Source organism: Neopsephotus bourkii, unplaced genomic scaffold, assembly GCF_033783945.1.
Source record: "Neopsephotus bourkii isolate Nb327-2 ecotype Australia unplaced genomic scaffold, CSIRO-AGI_Nbou_v1 NB_1189, whole genome shotgun sequence".
NCBI lineage: Eukaryota > Metazoa > Chordata > Aves > Psittaciformes > Psittacidae > Neopsephotus > Neopsephotus bourkii.
Window position 1 is genome coordinate 1,116,879 of NW_026901674.1, and position 16,445 is coordinate 1,133,323.

The window sequence follows — 16,445 nt, forward strand, 5'->3', positions numbered from 1 at the left end:
CCTTCAGGAGTCTTCTTCAGGCTGCCCCAGCCCAGCTCTCTCAGCCTGGCTCCAGCCCTCACAGCAGTCCCATGGCCCTCACTTTCAAGAAGAGTTTTAATTTCAATTTTACCCTTTAAATGAAAAGCTGCGCTGGTTCAGCTGGCCCATACGGACTGCAGCCATGAAAACCCCGTCATTTAGAGCGTGTCTCTCTCTTATAAATAAACCTACAAATCAACTCGGGTTGTTTTAACGGACGTGACTCCCCGGGCTCAGCCCCCCCGCGGGGCAGCGAGCATCAGTCCTCCAGGCGCCAGAGCGGCGCCCGCCGGCCCTCTCACCGCTGCTCTCTATGGTGTGGACGTAGTTCCGGGTGTGGGGCCGGTAATGGCGGTGCCGGCGGTCGGGGAGGAGCCGTTCAGCCCCTCGGTGCTGGGCACCAGAGAGCAGTGAGTGGGGCGGGCTATGGGGGGGACGGGTTTCTTCACCCCCAAACCGGCAGTGGTGCCCGGGAGCAGGAGGCCCGAGCTGGACCCTGAACACTCATAACCCTCAGTTCCCCTCAGCGCATCTCCCCGCTCACAGCGTGTTCCCGAGCAGTTAATTTATACAGATGATATAACAAGTGGCATTGCTCTATAGATTCAGTGTCTCGCCCCTCTTTCATCTAAACCTTTTCCAGTATACACTGCAATATCCTCTCCTTTCTCTCCCCCCGACTCCAGCTGGGATGCTGCCTATGACAGAGAGCTGCAGACATTTCAAGACATCGGAGATGCTGGGGAAGTTTGGTAAATAAAATAGCTAAATTAGTGATTAAAGTAAATAAAATATCGTGTTTCTATTATTTCTTTATAAATATAGACATTGCAGAAACAGCAAGTCAGTGGGGTACTGGATAACTCTAGATGTTGTGAAGATGATGGGAACTGTAGTCTTAAAGCCACCGGTTCCTCTCTTGCCTGATTTTGCAATAGTGATTTCTCAGTTTCACATGGAAAACTGTCATTGTGCAAAGAGTGACCTGTGGCTGTGGTGTATGTTACTGATGGATGTGCTCTTTATCCCTGAGCTCAGGTTTAACTACACAAGTTGCTGGTGCTGCTGCCTGTTTTATATATATAGAATCATGGAATGCTTTGTGTTGGAAGGGACCTTAAAGCTCATCCAGCTCCAACCCCTGCCACAGGCAGGGACACCTTCCACTGGAGCAGCTTGCTCCAAGCCCCTGTGTCCAACCTGGCCTTGAGCACTGCCAGGGATGGGGCAGCCACAGCTTCTCTGGGCACCCTGTGCCAGCGCCTCAGCACCCTCACAGGGAAGAGCTTCTGCCTAATCTCTAATCTAAATCTACCCAAACTTGGTGTTTTGGTGAATTTTAGGGCCATGCAATTGATTTATACAAAGCAATCGTGGAGCTATGACAGTTGTTACCCAAGTGCTTCAGTAAAAGGTGCTTTGCAGAAGCTGCAGGGAGGGAGTGATAAAGTCAGTTTGCTGTGCCTTTTGTACAGTTTTGCTGTCTGACTTACCTGAGTCCTTGTTTTTCATAGGTTTGGAGAGGAAAGCATGACTCGCATCATCAGATGGCTGGAAAAGCAAAAGGTCCCCCTTGACAGCCCTGTGCTTGACATTGGAACTGGGAACGGTGTTTTACTGATTGAATTGGTTGGTATATTATAAACATTGTGCTTCTGATACAGAATTGATGCTTCAAATGGAGTAGTTTAAATACAGCACTTGCAACAGAGAGTAGTAATCATGGCAAGCTGAAACTTAGTTGAAAACCAAAAAGCAAGCAACTGAAAGTGAAACATAGAATCATAAAATCATAGAATAGTTAGGGTTAGAAAGGACCCTAAAATCATCCAGTTCCAGCCCCGCTGCTATGGGCAGGGACACCTCACACCATGTCACCCAAGGCTCTGTCCAGCCTGGACTTGAACATGTTTTGTTCTTTCCCACCAACAGAACACTGGTTACTGTGCATCAGTTTTTATATTGTCATATGGTTTAAAGGGTATGAGTGAAATTAACTTAGTGCTCTTGATATGCCTTGAAGAACATCCTGTCACAAAGACAAGTGGTTCTTAAAGAGCCTGGGGGACTTTGGTGCATAACTGCTTGAACAAGCAGTGCTGTTAGGGGGTGCAGACCTGGGAACAGAACTTGTCTGTTGTTCTACCAAATGGAAACAAGCTGCTTTTTTTTCCCTAGACATACTCCAACTTGTCCTTTCTCAGTGCTGCTCAGAGTGTCAGCACTTCAGATTACAAAATTTACAGTATTTCTTTACATCAATCAACCTGAGTACCCCTTATTTTATCTTTACCTTTCTATTTTCCTACATTTAAAATGCGTTTCTTGCTGTTGTTGTGTAAAATACCCCCAGACAAGGAAATTAAGTGGATTAATGCACAAAGTATTCTCCTGTGCAAAGCCAGATCCTTTCTTTGCACTCAGTTCTGATAATAACTGTCAATATAAAAAGTGGTTAAAATGAAGGGGTTTTCTTTATAAATGACTTAAAAATGACTTCTTTTCAAGAAGTGTCCATATCTGTCAGGGTGGAAACCCTTTCCCAGACATGTTCTGAAGTGATGTCATGTTGTTGCAGTGATAAAATGTGTTTGGAAGTTCCCATTTTTTTCCTATTTGTTATTAACTCCTTTGGTCTAATACTCAGGAGAGTTGGTAAAGGGAGGAGCTGTCATTCTGTGCTGCGTTCTCCACTGGCTCCACTAGTTACTGTAGAAATGGAAAGGGCTGGACATCAAAGTCGGCTTCATAATGGATTTTTTAAAATCAACTTTGATTTTTTAAGAGTTTACAGCCTTTGTGGGCACCGGCTGCCCCACTGCAGCACAGAAATTATATCATCAGAAGTAGAAATAGCTCATTTCAGTAAGAGAAATGAGCCAAATAACAATGATTCCAGAGGGACCATGACACGCTTGTGAGGTGGCCGATGGCAACCTCATGAACTTCAGCCATGCCAAGTGCAAGGTCCTACACCTGGGTCGGAGCAATCCCAGGCACAGCTACAGGCTGGGCAGAGAAGAGATTCAGAGCAGCCCTGCAGAGAAGGACTTGGGGGTGCTGGTCGATGAGAAAATGAACATGAGCCGGCTTCAGTGTGTGCTTGCAGCCCAGAAAGCAACCGTATCCTGGGCTGCATCAAAAGGAGCGTGACCAGCAGGTCGAAGGAGGTGATCCTGCCCCTCTGCTCTGCTCTTGTGAGACCTCACTTGGAGCATTGTGTGCAGTTCTGGTGTCCTCAACATAAAAAGGACATGGATCTGTTGGAACAAGTCCATAGGAGGGCCACGAGGATGATCAGGGGCTGGAGCACCTCCTGTATGGAGATAGGCTGAGAAAGTTGGGCCTGTTCAGCCTGGAGAAGAGGAGGCTGTGTGGAGAACTCATAGCAGCCTTCCAGTATCTGAAGGGGGGCTATAGGGATGCTGGAGAGGGACTCTTCATCAGGGATTGCTAAATGCAGTGCTCACCAGCTCTACCATTGTGGAAAGATCCAACAGAAAAATCTAATTTATAAGCTTTCAACTTTATACTGGCCCACTTGCAAACCTGGCATTGATTTTCATTCTGTAATGGGAACATGACAGCCTGTGAGCTTTTACAAACTATTAAATTGCATAAGAGCACCCTTACATCAAGCACGTTAAAACACCGCTTGCTTTAATAAGTTTTCAGTCCAGTTCCCATCTGAAAAGTGGCTTCAAAAAAATCACATTGTTTATTGGTGCTAAATAATTCAGGATATTCCTTTCTTAGTTGATTTAAAAGGAGGATTTTTATGTGTTAGCTGCTAGGCTTTGAAAGTCGTGTTGGGATTCTCTTGGCAGGCACATCGGTTGCTGCAGAGCAGTTCTGCCTTTGGAGCTGGACTTGCTAATGTGCTAGAAATGACAATACTGGGAAAGGCAGTCGGACTTCAGCCATGTAGAGCATTAGTAGCACCTCCCTCAGATGTAGATGCCTGGGGGATGAATTAGACCGTGGATAGAACAGGCAGAGGTACTGTAGAGTACGCTTAGTTGTGGAGCCCTAGGCCCTGAATACTGTTAACAGTAAAGAATATAACTGGGAGTACAGTAAGAAAACGACATTAAATGCAGGTAGGTCCACATAAGACATTGTCAGATCCAGCAGGTAATATTGCACAAAAAGGAGGCTGGAAAGCCACCTGAAAAGCAGGTAATAAATCAAGTGAAAACAAGAAAGACTTTTATCCTGTGTAAACTGTCCCCAGTACCCAGCTAGAAGGCAGAACATCCAGCACACTGCTAAATGTCTTCTACCTACACACTGCAGGGATCAGCCCAGCAGTAAGCTGCACGAGAAAGGCTGCTGGGGGTTTCTTCTCTTCTTTCTGCTTGCTTTGAGGGTCTCACATACATAAGAGGGACCCTGTGCTGTGTTTGTAGGTGCAGACGATGGTCCTACCCCTGTCAACATCAGGAGTCTGGAAGGGTGCCCTGCTGACCTAATGTGTTTACCTTCCAAGAATTCCAGGCCTAAGGAAATGTTGCTGCCACATAGAGCTCTGACCTCTTTTTTATACCCTGAGTATTGTGGGAGCAGACAATATAGGAAAACTTCTCTAACTGGAGGGTATTCACCACCCAAGTGAGGGTGTCTACCTGGCTGCACCACAGGCCCAAACATAGCAGCTTTCCAGTATCTGAAGGGGGCTACAAGGATGCTGGAGAGGGACTCTTCATCAGGGACTGTAGTGATAGGACAAGGGGTGATGGGTTCAAACTGAAACAGGGCAAGTTCAGGTTAGATATAAAGCAGAAGCTCTTCCCTGTGAGGGTGCTGAGGCGCTGGCACAGGGTGCCCAGAGAAGCTGTGGCTGCCCCATCCCTGGCAGTGCTCAAGGCCAGGTTGGACACAGGGGCTTGGAGCAAGCTGCTCTAGTGGAAGGTGTCCTTGCCCGTGGCAGGGGTTGGAACTGGATGAGCTTTAAGGTCCCTTCCAACCCAAACCAGTCTGTGACTATGGGGCAGTGCCGATCACATTGCACACTCCCTTCTGCTATTTAATCTGTTAGAAGTAGCAGAAGAGTGTTTATAAATAGCACCTTCAGGACAGGAGTCCCGTTGCAGGATGCAGTGTGGTCACGTTTGCCACTTGAGTGAATGATTCCTTCCTGTCCCTCCATAGTCAGGCCATGCAGGTTTAGCAGCATTTAATGCTGTTTATCCTTAAACTTTCCTTCTCTGCCCAGGAGACTATAGGAGTGAATGGGAACTCCCTGAAGTGACTCAAGCCCTTCCTTTTCCAACAGACAGAGCTGTTGTGGGAACTCCTCTTCCACCCCCAGGTCTTCAGCACAGGCATCTCAGGAAGCTTGATTTGCTCTGGGGAGGAACGTGGGCAGAAGCCTGAGCAATCCTCTGTTGTTCATTAACTGCAAACAACAAGATCTTTGTGTTCAGTTGAAATTACTCCTCAGTTTAGAACAGCTGGTGAGCACTGAGCTCACACAGGGAAAAGGGCTGTGGGAAGGAGGGAGGGTTGTTAAACTCTATTGCTGTTGAGGTATCAGCCTTTGGAACAAGTAGAAATCAGCTGATTGCTTAATGGTAGTTAAAGTCTATGTATTGTTCACAACCAAGCCAAACCTGAGCCTCCTCCCTGTCTCTGCTACTATCTGCAGCTGGCCTTAAGATCAGAGCTCTTCCTGTTAGCTTTGCATCCAGCCAGACCCACTGACACACATGATACCCACTTCTGGTCTCTTCAGCTTCTACCTCAGGGTAAAAATGTGTCGCTGCCACCTTCCCACCTGCTTTGCACAAGGGTTGTTGGGATCTCACTGCCCCAGTTTGCTGAACTGGGTTATCATTATCTGCTCTGAAGTTACATTAACAGAAAGTCTGTATATGCTCTTTTATGTGGTGCATAACCTGCCTGAAAGTTGCTGATACAAAGAGCTTGTAGCATGCAAATGATTGCATTCAAGTAGGCATTAGCATGAATAATTAGAAACATGTAAAGTTTTTACAGTGGATTTCTGTACTGATAAAATGGGTTACATATTTTGGCTCTTACCATTTGAGAGAAAACAATTGCTCAATCTCAGATGTTACGTGTCAGGGAAGTTTTCTTCTGATTTTGAAGCATCTGGCATTAGCACATGTTCTCCTCGCTGGAAATTCCTGGTTCCTAGGTTACTTTTGGTGCAGATAATAGAGCCTGTTCCCCTCCAGGGTATTCCTTTTCGCAGTTCTGCTCCATTTTCCACTTGTTGGTGTAAGCCAGCTTTCAGTCAACAGTTCTTTTGAGGAGGTATTGGGCAGAATGGAGTTATTTCAGCTCATTCCACCAGCTGTTTAGCTCTTGTAATGCTAACAGGAATACAAATGAGTAAAATACGGGGTTTTTCAGTCACTAAGAGGAGGAAAATCATAGAATCAGCCAGGTTGGAAACGCCTTTAAGATCATCAGGTCCAAGCTTTACCCCAGCACTGCCAAGGCCACCACTAACCCATATCACTGAGGGCCTCGTCTACAGGGTGTGTGAACACTTCCAGGGACGGTGAATCCAGCCCTGCCCTGAGCAGCCTGTTCCAATGCCTGAGCACCCTTTGGGGCAGGAATTGTTCCTCAGCTCCATCTAAATCTCCCCTGGTGCAGCTTGAGGCGGTTTCCTCGTTCCTTGTTCCTTGTTCCAGGGAGCAGAGACCAGCACCCTCCTGGCTCCATCCTCCTATCAGGCAGTCGTAGAGAGCGATAAGGTACCCCCTGAGCCTTCTCTTAGAATCATAGAACCATAGAATAATTAGGGTTGGAAAGGACCTTAAGATCATCCAGTTCCAACCCCCTGCCATGGGCAGGGACACCTCACACTAAACCATGGCACCCAAGGCTCTGTCCAACCTGGCCTTGAACACCTCCAGGGATGGAGCATTCACAACCTCCCTGGGCAACCCATTCCAGTGCCTCACCACCCTAACAGGAAAGAACTTCTTCCTTATATCCAATCTAAACTTCCCTTGTTTAAGTTTTAACCCGTTACCCCTTGTCCTATCACTACAGTCCCTAATGAAGAGTCCCTCCCCAGCATCCCTATAGGCCCCCTTCAGATACTGGAAGGCTGCTCTGAGGTCTCCACGCAGCCTTCTCTTCTCCAGGCTGAACAGCCCCAACTTTCTCAGCCTATCTTCATATGGGAGGTGCTCCAGCCCCTGATCATCCTCGTGGCTTCCTCTGGACTTGTTCCAGCAGTTCCATGTCCTTTTTATGTTGAGGACAGCAGAACTGCACACAATACTCCAAGTGAGCAGAGTAGAGGGGCAGGATCACCTCCTTTGACCTGCTGGTCACGCTCCTTTTGATGCAGCCCAGGATACGGTTGCTTTCTGGGCTGCAAGCGCACACTGAAGCCGGCTCATGTTCAGTTTCTCACTGACCAACACCCCCAAGTCCTTCTCCTTGGGCTGCTCTGAATCTCTTCTCTGCCCAGCCTGTAGCTGTGCCTGGGATTGCTCCGACCCAGGTGTAGGACCTTGCACTTTGCTTGGTCTTTTCTCCAGACTAAACCCCCCAGGTCCCTCAGCCAATCCCCATCACACTTGTGCTCCAGGCCCTGCACCAGCTCTGTTGCCCTTCTCTAGCCCAGCTCCAGCACCTCAATGTCCCTCTTGTAGTGAGCAGCCCAGAGCTGAACACAGGATTCAAGGTGCAGCCTCACCAGTGCCCAGTACAGGGGGACAATCACTGCCCTGGCCCTGCTGGCTACACTATGGCTGATACAGGCCAGGATGCTGTTGAAATGAGATGGATTATAGGTACGGAATACATCTGTTTGGTAAAAGTACTGCTAGCACACTGGTCCATATTCTCTGCTTCTGTCTAGGCAAAGAATGGCTTCATGAACCTCACAGGGATTGATTACTCTCCTTCTGCAATACAGCTGTCAGAAAAAATAAGAGAGAAGGAAGGGATGTCCAGCATTAAATTAAAGGTAAGTTCAGAGAGAAGGCTGAGTGAGGAAACAGAAAGCAATTGAACCCAAGATTAAACAACCAAACTGCTCCTCAGATGTACTCAGTGTACTATGTTAGTGATGTCTTTTGACATTCGTGAGAGAACTCTAACCTAATAAACCTATCTTTGCAAGAAGATTTTTGGTCCCTTTTTTATTGCTGTAACAGTCATTAGGGCTGACAAGATTTCCCTGCTTCTACGGGCAACATTTGGCAAGTTCTCTATTTTAGCTGCTGTATTCTGAATGTCACATCTGAGACAGAGGCTGAAATCCTAAGGTGATAGAATCCAAACAGCAGCTGTGCAGCAGGAGGTTTGGGAATCCCTGCTGGAGCAGGGGGTAGGACTAGAGGTTCCATCCCATGAATCTGTGACTGCCTTTCATCCTCAGCTCTCTCTCTGCTGTGCTGTTTTAACCCTCTAGCTCTAGGCCTGCATTCTGTCTCTCTTCTTGTATGCCAGTTGCAACCTCTTTGTAGCAGCCCTGTCTATTCTTCTCTATTTGTACAGTACCCAGCATGCAGCACCTGCACTTCAATTGCACTTCAGTTACGTTAGTTTGAGTTTTAGATGGACAGGTATATACATAGGCTTTACCACAAATAGATCATCACATGATACATAGAGAAGAAAGAAGCTGTCAGGGCATTTTAATTGTGAAAGGCTGTGAGTTATCCCTTTTCTAAGCACACCTATTGCCAGGATTGAGGCTTTGTATTTTAAAGTGTTTGCATTAAAGATGCAGGAGCCCCTTAGTAGAAGATTTGTTTTCACAGTTGCAGACTTCTGGTTTAGGTAGAAGACTTCCTGGCTCCATCAGCTGAGCTGTCAGGATTTGAGATCTGTATTGACAAGGGGACTTTTGATGCCATAAGCCTCAATCCTGATAACGCGGAGGCAAAGAGGAAGCAGTACGTGAGATCCCTCTGCAGTGTGTTGAAACCAGAGGGCTTCTTCCTCATCACATCTTGCAACTGGACCAAGGAGGAGCTGTTGACCGAGTTCAGAGAAGGTAAGCAGGTGAACAGAACCATCTGTCAGTGTATGGTTGTTTAAGGATGAGTAAATTTTAATGTCTTTGTTAGCATATTGACTCTTTAGGTAGACAAGGTAAAGTGACCAGTAAATGCTTCAGCCTGTCTTCCCTCAGTTTTCCACAGGAATTAGAACTTCAGGGTTTGCCAGTGCCAACACACTGAGGAAGGACAGGTTTTGTTATACTTTGGAGGATGAGGATTTCAGCCTAGTTACACTGGGGAAGTGTGTACGTGGGTAGTACTTCTCCTTTGGCCCTTTATTGCCAGCTCCAGTTCACCCATCTGATGGCTTTGAAATCAGGACAACATTGCTACCCATATTCAGATGAACTGGCAAGACTCTGACCATGATCTTTCATGTCACCTCCTCAGTGATCTTTCTAAGGGTTTTTTCCATGCCACTTGGCTCCTCAATCTCATGCCTGAGGCTTGGACCTCATTGTGTATCTAAACCAACCTTCCCTTCTGGGGAACTAAAACCACTGGCAAATTCCCATCTTTTCTGCCATTAATTTGTGTGAGTCAGCCAGCTAAGAGTTTTATTATCCATGGAAGGCTTTCAGCTGTAGAAAGCAGTGGTGCAGTGTAACAACACAGTCCTATAAACTCTGAGTAACTGCCTTGCAAGTTTTCCAGACGAATAAAGAATGGTTTGCAAAGGGTTATCCAAGAGGCTAATAAAATGACTTCCTTCTAATAAAAGCATTTTAATTTCTGTCTGGCAGGATTTGAGGTTCTGGAGGAGCTGCCAACACCCAAGTTTTGCTTTGGAGGAAGAATTGGGAACAGTGTAACAGCATTGGTTTTCCAAAGGAAAAAAGGGAGGCCATCCATCTTGGACAAATGAGATGAGAAAAGCCTGAACTTTAAACTGACAGAAAACCTCAGACGTGTATGTAAATAAATGCTCTTTGAGTACACAGTAAAATACTATGTATGGAGCTCTAAGGGGCTGTAAAACGTTGCCCTAGGAACATTTCAGCTTTGCATAACTTGCCTGTAAATTCTGTCCCTGCTACAACCTCAGTTGTTGTAGGGAAGCTGCAGGTTTGGAAGAGAGAAACGAGCATTTGGAATACGGAGACTAACAGAAGTGGATGACATCTGTGTTTGGAACACAAAGATTAACTGTATTTAATGCCTGTATCTCTAATCAGTGACCAAAAGAGGTACAACAAAAACCTCATTTCTCTGTTGTGTGGTTTAGCATGGAGAAGAGAAGGCTCCTTAAGGGGAGGCCTTAGAGCAGCTCCAGTGCCTAAAGGGGCTGCAGGAAACCTGGAGAGGGGCTTGGGACAAGGGCCTGTAGGGACAGGCCAAGGGGAATGGCTTGAACCTGCCCGAGGGGAGACTGAGATGAGCTCTTAGGCAGAAGCTCTTCCCTGTGAGGGTGCTGAGGCGCTGGCACAGGGTGCCCAGAGAAGCTGTGGCTGCCCCATCCCTGGCAGTGCTCAAGGCCAGGTTGGACACAGGGGCTTGGAGCAAGCTGCTCTAGTGGAAGGTGTCCCTGCAGAGGACACCAGTGAATGGTCAACCCCCTTCCAGGCAGGGGGTGGAACTGGATGAGATTAAGGTCCCTTCTAACCCAAACCATTCCATTCTATGGTTCTGTTGTTCTGCATTTTCAGAACACTACTGCTTGTAAAGTAGGAAAGTGAGGTTTCTTTCTGCCTTTCCAAACGTGTGTGGGTGACAACAAACTTGTTCTTTCAAACAACAAGGAGGCCCTATTGGGCAATCAAGTTTTGTTTCACAGGCAAGGTCATGTTTGCTTATCAGAGCATTGCTTCTGGTTTCCAGAGTTCCCCTAGTTCCCAGAGTTCAAGAGATCGTTAAGCACCAAGGAATACTTTCAGCCCTTTCCTGTGATAGGAAATAAGGGGTTATTTGCACAGTGATGAGTCCTTCCTCTGTGCTCCCTCTGGTGATGTCTTAAAGGTAGGAATCCTAAATTCTACATCTTTCTGCAAAATGGGATATACTGGTTCTGCTGGAAGGATGGTCTACCAGCAATGGTGAGACCATTTAGTCCCAGTGAGTAGCTCTTTGCATGTTTGGTCAGTTGGGTTCCTAACTCAAGTTCTTGTTATCATTTAGTTTATTATTTACTAATATAGTAAAATGCACAGTATCTGCCCAGCAAACTTCTAGCAGCCAACGGGAATGCTGTGACATGTGAGTAGTGACTCAGACTGAGGATTTTTGATGGATTAGTACAAAGGATTGAAAGCAAACTACTGATAACCTCAGTCAAGAGTATGGCATTTTTGTAGCCAATTTGGCATCAGGTAGAGTTAAACCAAGGAAATTGTAATTGGCAAGTGCTCTGGCAGGATGCATTTAAGGCATCTGCTTTATTCCCATCTGTAGTCTGTGCTAATGAAGGCACGATATGTCTTTGATCATGGAATGAAAAGAAAGTCATGGCTTTTCCTTTAATCAGTTAAGAGGAATTCAACTCTAGATTCACACTCCCGATAGAGAAGGTTCAGGGCAAGTATTGTTTTCTCCTCTTTCTAGGACAGATGATTAATACATTTTCTTCCTTAGCTAATGTTTTAATATAATTTTTAAGGCTAAAAATAAGCTTCCTAGAATGGTTCCACAGACTTTTTAGCATCAGAAATCATGTCTGTCATGCAGGTTGTATGATCAAACATGGGTTTTAACAAGGCATTTGGAAGCAATGAGAGTAATTCACTGTTTTCTCTTGCTGTCATGTGGCTGTTCCTCAGATGTTCTGGAGAACTATCGTGTTTCTTTTTGCCATTATTTCCCCCTATATAAATACAGTTTCTATTAGGGAGGCTTCTTAGTGTGGGGAAGGAGGAGCAACCTCCTTGTGCAGCCTAACTCATGGTCATGGATTATGGAGGTCTTCCACTTGAAGCATTTCCCCACCACATCTGGGCTACCTATAGCTCCATTGGCAGCAGTCCTTCAGAGATGTGGTTCTTCTGCTTTACATTTGGCATTACAGGATCCAGTGATAAGGTGGAGATACACACACTATTGTCACCACTAAAATGGAGTGGAAATGAGTGGAAAAATGGAGTGGCTTTCCCATGTGGAAAGGTTTTAATTCCTAAATTTGTCACAGTCTCCAACAAGCACACAAGTTATTGCTTGAAACCAAGGATTTCTGCATCTGATCTGTAGTTTGCGTATTCTTTCACAGGCCAAAGCACTTTCACTTGGGAGTAGAGAAATGCTTGTAAAACATGTTACAGGAGATTTGTTTTAAGGCAATAATAACCAAAGAGTTGCTATTTAAAATCTGCTCTGTTGTAAAACTGGCATTTGATGAATAATGGAGTCGAGGTACAGCTCTAAAACTGACCTAAGCAATGGATTTTTTTCTGACTAGTAGGGTTGGGAAATGACATGTTAAAGAATGTCCTTCATTTAAGGTGGTTCGTTGTGGTAGATGGCTCTTCATTAAGGTATGATCTCTATAATATGGATGCTGGGTGTTGCTGCCCTATCCCTGGCAGTGTTCAAGGCCAGGTTGGACACAGGGGCTTGGAGCAAGCTGCTCTAGTGGAAGGGGTCCCTGCCCGTGGCAGGGGTTTGGAACTGGATGAGCTTTAAGGTCCCTTCAACCCAAACCATTCCAGGGTTCTATGATAAATGTTAATGCTTTTCATTGAAAAAAAAACCTTTAAAAAGAGGCTTCATGGTAGTTCACAAAGGCTGGGATCTTCATGACTACAGTTGTGTGACTCTTGGTTTCAGCAGAATAAATGCAGTAATAGCAATACATTTTACTCCTATTGTCTTACTGTCTGAAAACTGTATATGTGATTTTACTATCAAATATGAGGTTTGTGGGTAGTAAAACTTATGTCTTCCATGGATCTCAACAGTGGTCAAGCCCACAGGTTTTTCCCACAGTACTGGGTTTAGGGTGGGGTGATGCTACAGAGCTGGCACATCTTTCTGGATCTGGGTATAGTTTTGCATCAAACATAGGCAGAGCACAAAGGGTTTGTGTTCCCTTCTTGGTGAACAACATGCTGGAGGATGTGATTCTCTCAGTGCCAGTGGGCTTTGCATCTGGTGTCATGAGCCACATGCCAAATAGTGAGATGCCCGTATAGACTGGAAAGGGAAGGCAGTGTCCTCCAGAGGGATCCAGAGCCCTGGAATGAAGTGTCTCCCTTTCTCCTTAAGAACTTAAACCTCAAGATCAGTTGCAGGCTAAATCTCACTTCAGTCAGGAGCTTTGGTGGTAGTGTATGGAACTCCAGTGATACTTGAACCACTTGGTACTGGTAGATGTGAGCTGGGTTGGTGGATTGTGGTAGCCTCTCCCTCTGTACTGAAAAGATTACTACTGAAAGTGCTTGGAGTATTTTACCCTGGATTTTATGGGGTGTATCAAGGAAGTGAACTGCCAGGATGAAATACGTGAAAGAGGAGACAAGTAAAATGAATAAGTATTGATTGGGGATGTCAGATCTAGGGGAGTTTCTACACATGGGACTCTGCTGGAGTGGGAGGTAAATAGGTTCTCAAGACAAAAAGCCTTTGTCCTTTCAGCATCACTGTACTTTCTTGAAGCAAATACTTTTATAATCACTTTATATGAATTAAAAAGTGAGAAATACCAGACACAACCGAATGAAATGAAAAATTCAGAGGGAAGGATAATACTCCTTTAGTCATTGACTTCCCTTTTGGTGACTAACTTCCTATCTGTAAGAAAGTAATGGTCCTTAAAGAGCAGGTATAGTGAAGTTTGGTGTTATCTATAGGCTGGTTTATGAATGTGTTTGGAAGGCTTAGAAGATGTGGAATTACTGTTCTGTTCTTGAAGTTCAGTATAGTTCTGTGCTGTAAAATGAAGACTATCCAGGAGTTAAGGGTGGTTTTTTTGAAGAGCTGTTGGGTTCCATCAGAAACACCAATGGAATTATGGCAGCTGCTCTTTCAAGGAGGGCCGGCAATGATGAAGTACCTAACAACAGGTTTCCTGTCCCACAGGAGAATATTTCTTCAAATCATTATTGATACGAGAGCATCAGGTTGAAATAACTTTGCATTGTGGGCTCACCTTCTCCACTTCAAATCCAGGGTTGCAGCACTATTGCTGAACACCAGGACTGTGTCATAGGATTTGGGGTATTTCAAAAGGACACTCTCAGCTTTTTTTACTTTTTAATTTAGCAATTAATAGATTTTAAAGAGGAGTTTAAACTTGGGCTTCAAGCTGCCAGAGGGGAGACTGAGCTGAGCTCTTAGGCAGAAGCTCTTCCCTGTGAGGGTGCTGAGGCGCTGGCACAGGGTGCCCAGAGAAGCTGTGGCTGCCCCATCCCTGGCAGTGTTCAAGGCCAGGTTGGACACAGGGGCTTGGAGCAAGCTGCTCCAGTGGAAGGGGTCCCTGCCCACACAGGGGGGTTGGAACTGGGTGAGCTTTAAGGTCCCTTCCAACACAAACCAGGCTGGGATTCTGTGAATTGGCAAATGAGGCAATGAACTGAAACCTAGAACTTAGAACAACTGGGCTTTGTATCAGGTGTGCAGGGTGAAGCCATGTGTATCTATCCATATGTATATCTATCCATGCATATATCCATGCATGTATCTATCCATGTGTGGATAGATACCTGTGACGCTACGAAGCTGAGCTGACACAGCTTCTTCAGGGTTATTTTAATGTGAGGATGAGTTCTTGAGTAGCTTTTCTGGTACATTAGGTACAGCATACTTTTCTTCATTGCTGACACTGGCTTCCATGTATTTCCATGTTCCAGGAATGCACTGGCAGCACTGGAGCCATTGTAAGGCAAATCTCTGTATATATACACTCTGCTATGTCCGTTTTACTGTGTTCCAGGGTGCCTACTAAAAGACTGCCAAAATGTATGTTATTTCATACCAGACAAAATCTTTAAGTACAGTATTTAGCAACATACAGCACATTTTTCAGTGTTTTGGCACTCACATTGCTTTCCTAATCTTGGCATGCCAAAAGGTAAAGAACACGACTTGTTACAACAAGAACTGCTTTATTTTATAGCCCCTCTAAGCACTGCTACATATCCAACCATCCCCTGTGAAATATGTGGGGAGCACATAGAGAATAAATGGGCCAGGGCTTTGCACTGCCATGAGGAGATCTGCCTTTGGATTCCCATTGCTTGCTGCTTTTTTGGGGGGATAAGAAAAGGGGAGAGCTCTGTTTTATGCCTTGGCTGGAATTACTTTGAGCACAACCTGCCCCTCGTTGGTAGCAGCTAAACTGAGTAATAGTATCTACATAAGGCTTTCAGTGAAGATGAGGTGGTGTAGCCTCAAGACAAAGAAGGATTTTATTTGACACAAAGAAGGAGAAAGCAAACCTGTGGCTTAATTTCCATTTGCTAGGTAACAACAGAGCTTCAAATGAGCCCATTTTAGGTTACTGGAAATTAAAGTGAGTGCTGTCAGGCAAACAAATGATGTAGCCACAAGGCAGCATATAAATTCAGGATAATCTCAAGTGCATAAACCCGTGCTGGAGAGCCAGAGCTAATAAATGCTAGTGAGGGAGCACAAATGAACCTCAGCACAGTCACTCCAGCAGCCAGGTATTCATGGACAGTGTCACGCGTCAGAAGTGGGAAGAATGTATATTTATTGAGTAGTTTGAAATGTTAGTAGGGTTGTGAACTGAAAGCTCTTATTAGTGGCACAGAGACGTGAAGGCATGGTGTGATAAGCCCACATCCAGCCCCAAACAAGGAGTGTCAAGAAGAATCTAGGCTCTTTTGCTCCAGTTTGCAGTGGTACTTCCCCTCACTGACTGCTGCCCTACCCTAGAGCACCTCAACTCCATGGCTGCTGCATGCCCAAAAGCATTGTGTGCTGCTTTTGGGGATGCCCACAGCTGCCTTGGGTTTTGTGAATGATGGACAACTCACTCTTGGCTTTTCTTAAGCTGCTTAATGGCTGACAGAGTGATGAGCTCACTCAGGTGAGAGGTCTAGTTGTTTTATCCGTCAGCTGTTCCCAGGGCAGATGTAGCTCAGCAGTTGTACCCTCTGCCAAGGCACAGGCGGAGGCAGTCAGCAAGTGAAGGGGAGAGATGAAAGACAAAGCTGTTATGTGTGCAGCAAATAACCTGTGAAAACCTTGTTCAGCCTGGAGAAGAGAAGGCTCCTTAAGGGGAGACCTTAGAGCAGCTCCAGTGCCTAAAGGGGTTGCAGGAAACCTGGAGAGGGGCTTAGGACAAGGGCCTGTAGGGACAGGCCAAGGGGAATGGCTTGAACCTGCCAGAGGGGAGCCTGAGATGAGCTCTTAGGCGGAAGCTCTTCCCTGTGAGGGTGCTGAGGCGCTGGCACAGGGTGCCCAGAGAAGCTGTGGCTGCCCCATCCCTGTCAGTGCTCAAGGCCAGGTTGGACACAGGGGCTTGGAGCAAGCTGC

The 16,445-nt window shown here is 45.9% G+C and overlaps 1 protein-coding gene and 1 long non-coding RNA gene across 3 annotated transcripts in view; both read left to right on the forward strand.

Moving 5' to 3' along the window:
- LOC133218066 (uncharacterized) overlaps positions 1–12,798 on the forward strand; it is a 228,851-nt gene extending 216,053 nt beyond the window's left edge. Inside the window, exon 2 of the long non-coding RNA XR_009727042.1 lies at positions 12,656–12,798. This is a non-coding gene — a long non-coding RNA (uncharacterized LOC133218066). The remainder of the gene's footprint in view (positions 1–12,655) is intronic.
- On the forward strand, positions 275–9,966 carry EEF1AKMT2 (EEF1A lysine methyltransferase 2). 2 transcript variants are annotated; one of them, XM_061364129.1, is made up of 6 exons: positions 275–431; positions 708–773; positions 1,536–1,650; positions 7,871–7,978; positions 8,797–9,013; positions 9,162–9,292. In XM_061364129.1, the coding sequence occupies exons 1-6, from the start codon at positions 370–372 to the stop codon at positions 9,275–9,277; spliced, it is 684 nt and encodes a 227-aa protein (XP_061220113.1). In that variant the 5' UTR covers positions 275–369; the 3' UTR covers positions 9,278–9,292. The 2 variants fall into 2 exon arrangements, with proteins under 2 accessions (XP_061220113.1, XP_061220111.1); XM_061364127.1 differs by lacking the exon at positions 9,162–9,292 and adding an exon at positions 9,764–9,966 and having other exon boundaries at positions 276–431.
- Positions 12,799–16,445: the final 3,647 nt, after the last annotated feature.

Coding starts and splice junctions, on each gene's coding strand:
- EEF1AKMT2 (XM_061364127.1), top strand. CDS start 370: ATGGCGGTGCCGGCGGTCGGGGAGGAGCCGTTCAGCCCCTCGGTGCTG. Junction 7,979..8,796: donor TGTCCAGCATTAAATTAAAG/GTAAGTTCAGAG, acceptor CTTCTGGTTTAG/GTAGAAGACTTCCTGGCTCC. Junction 9,014..9,763: donor GTTGACCGAGTTCAGAGAAG/GTAAGCAGGTGA, acceptor TCTGTCTGGCAG/GATTTGAGGTTCTGGAGGAG.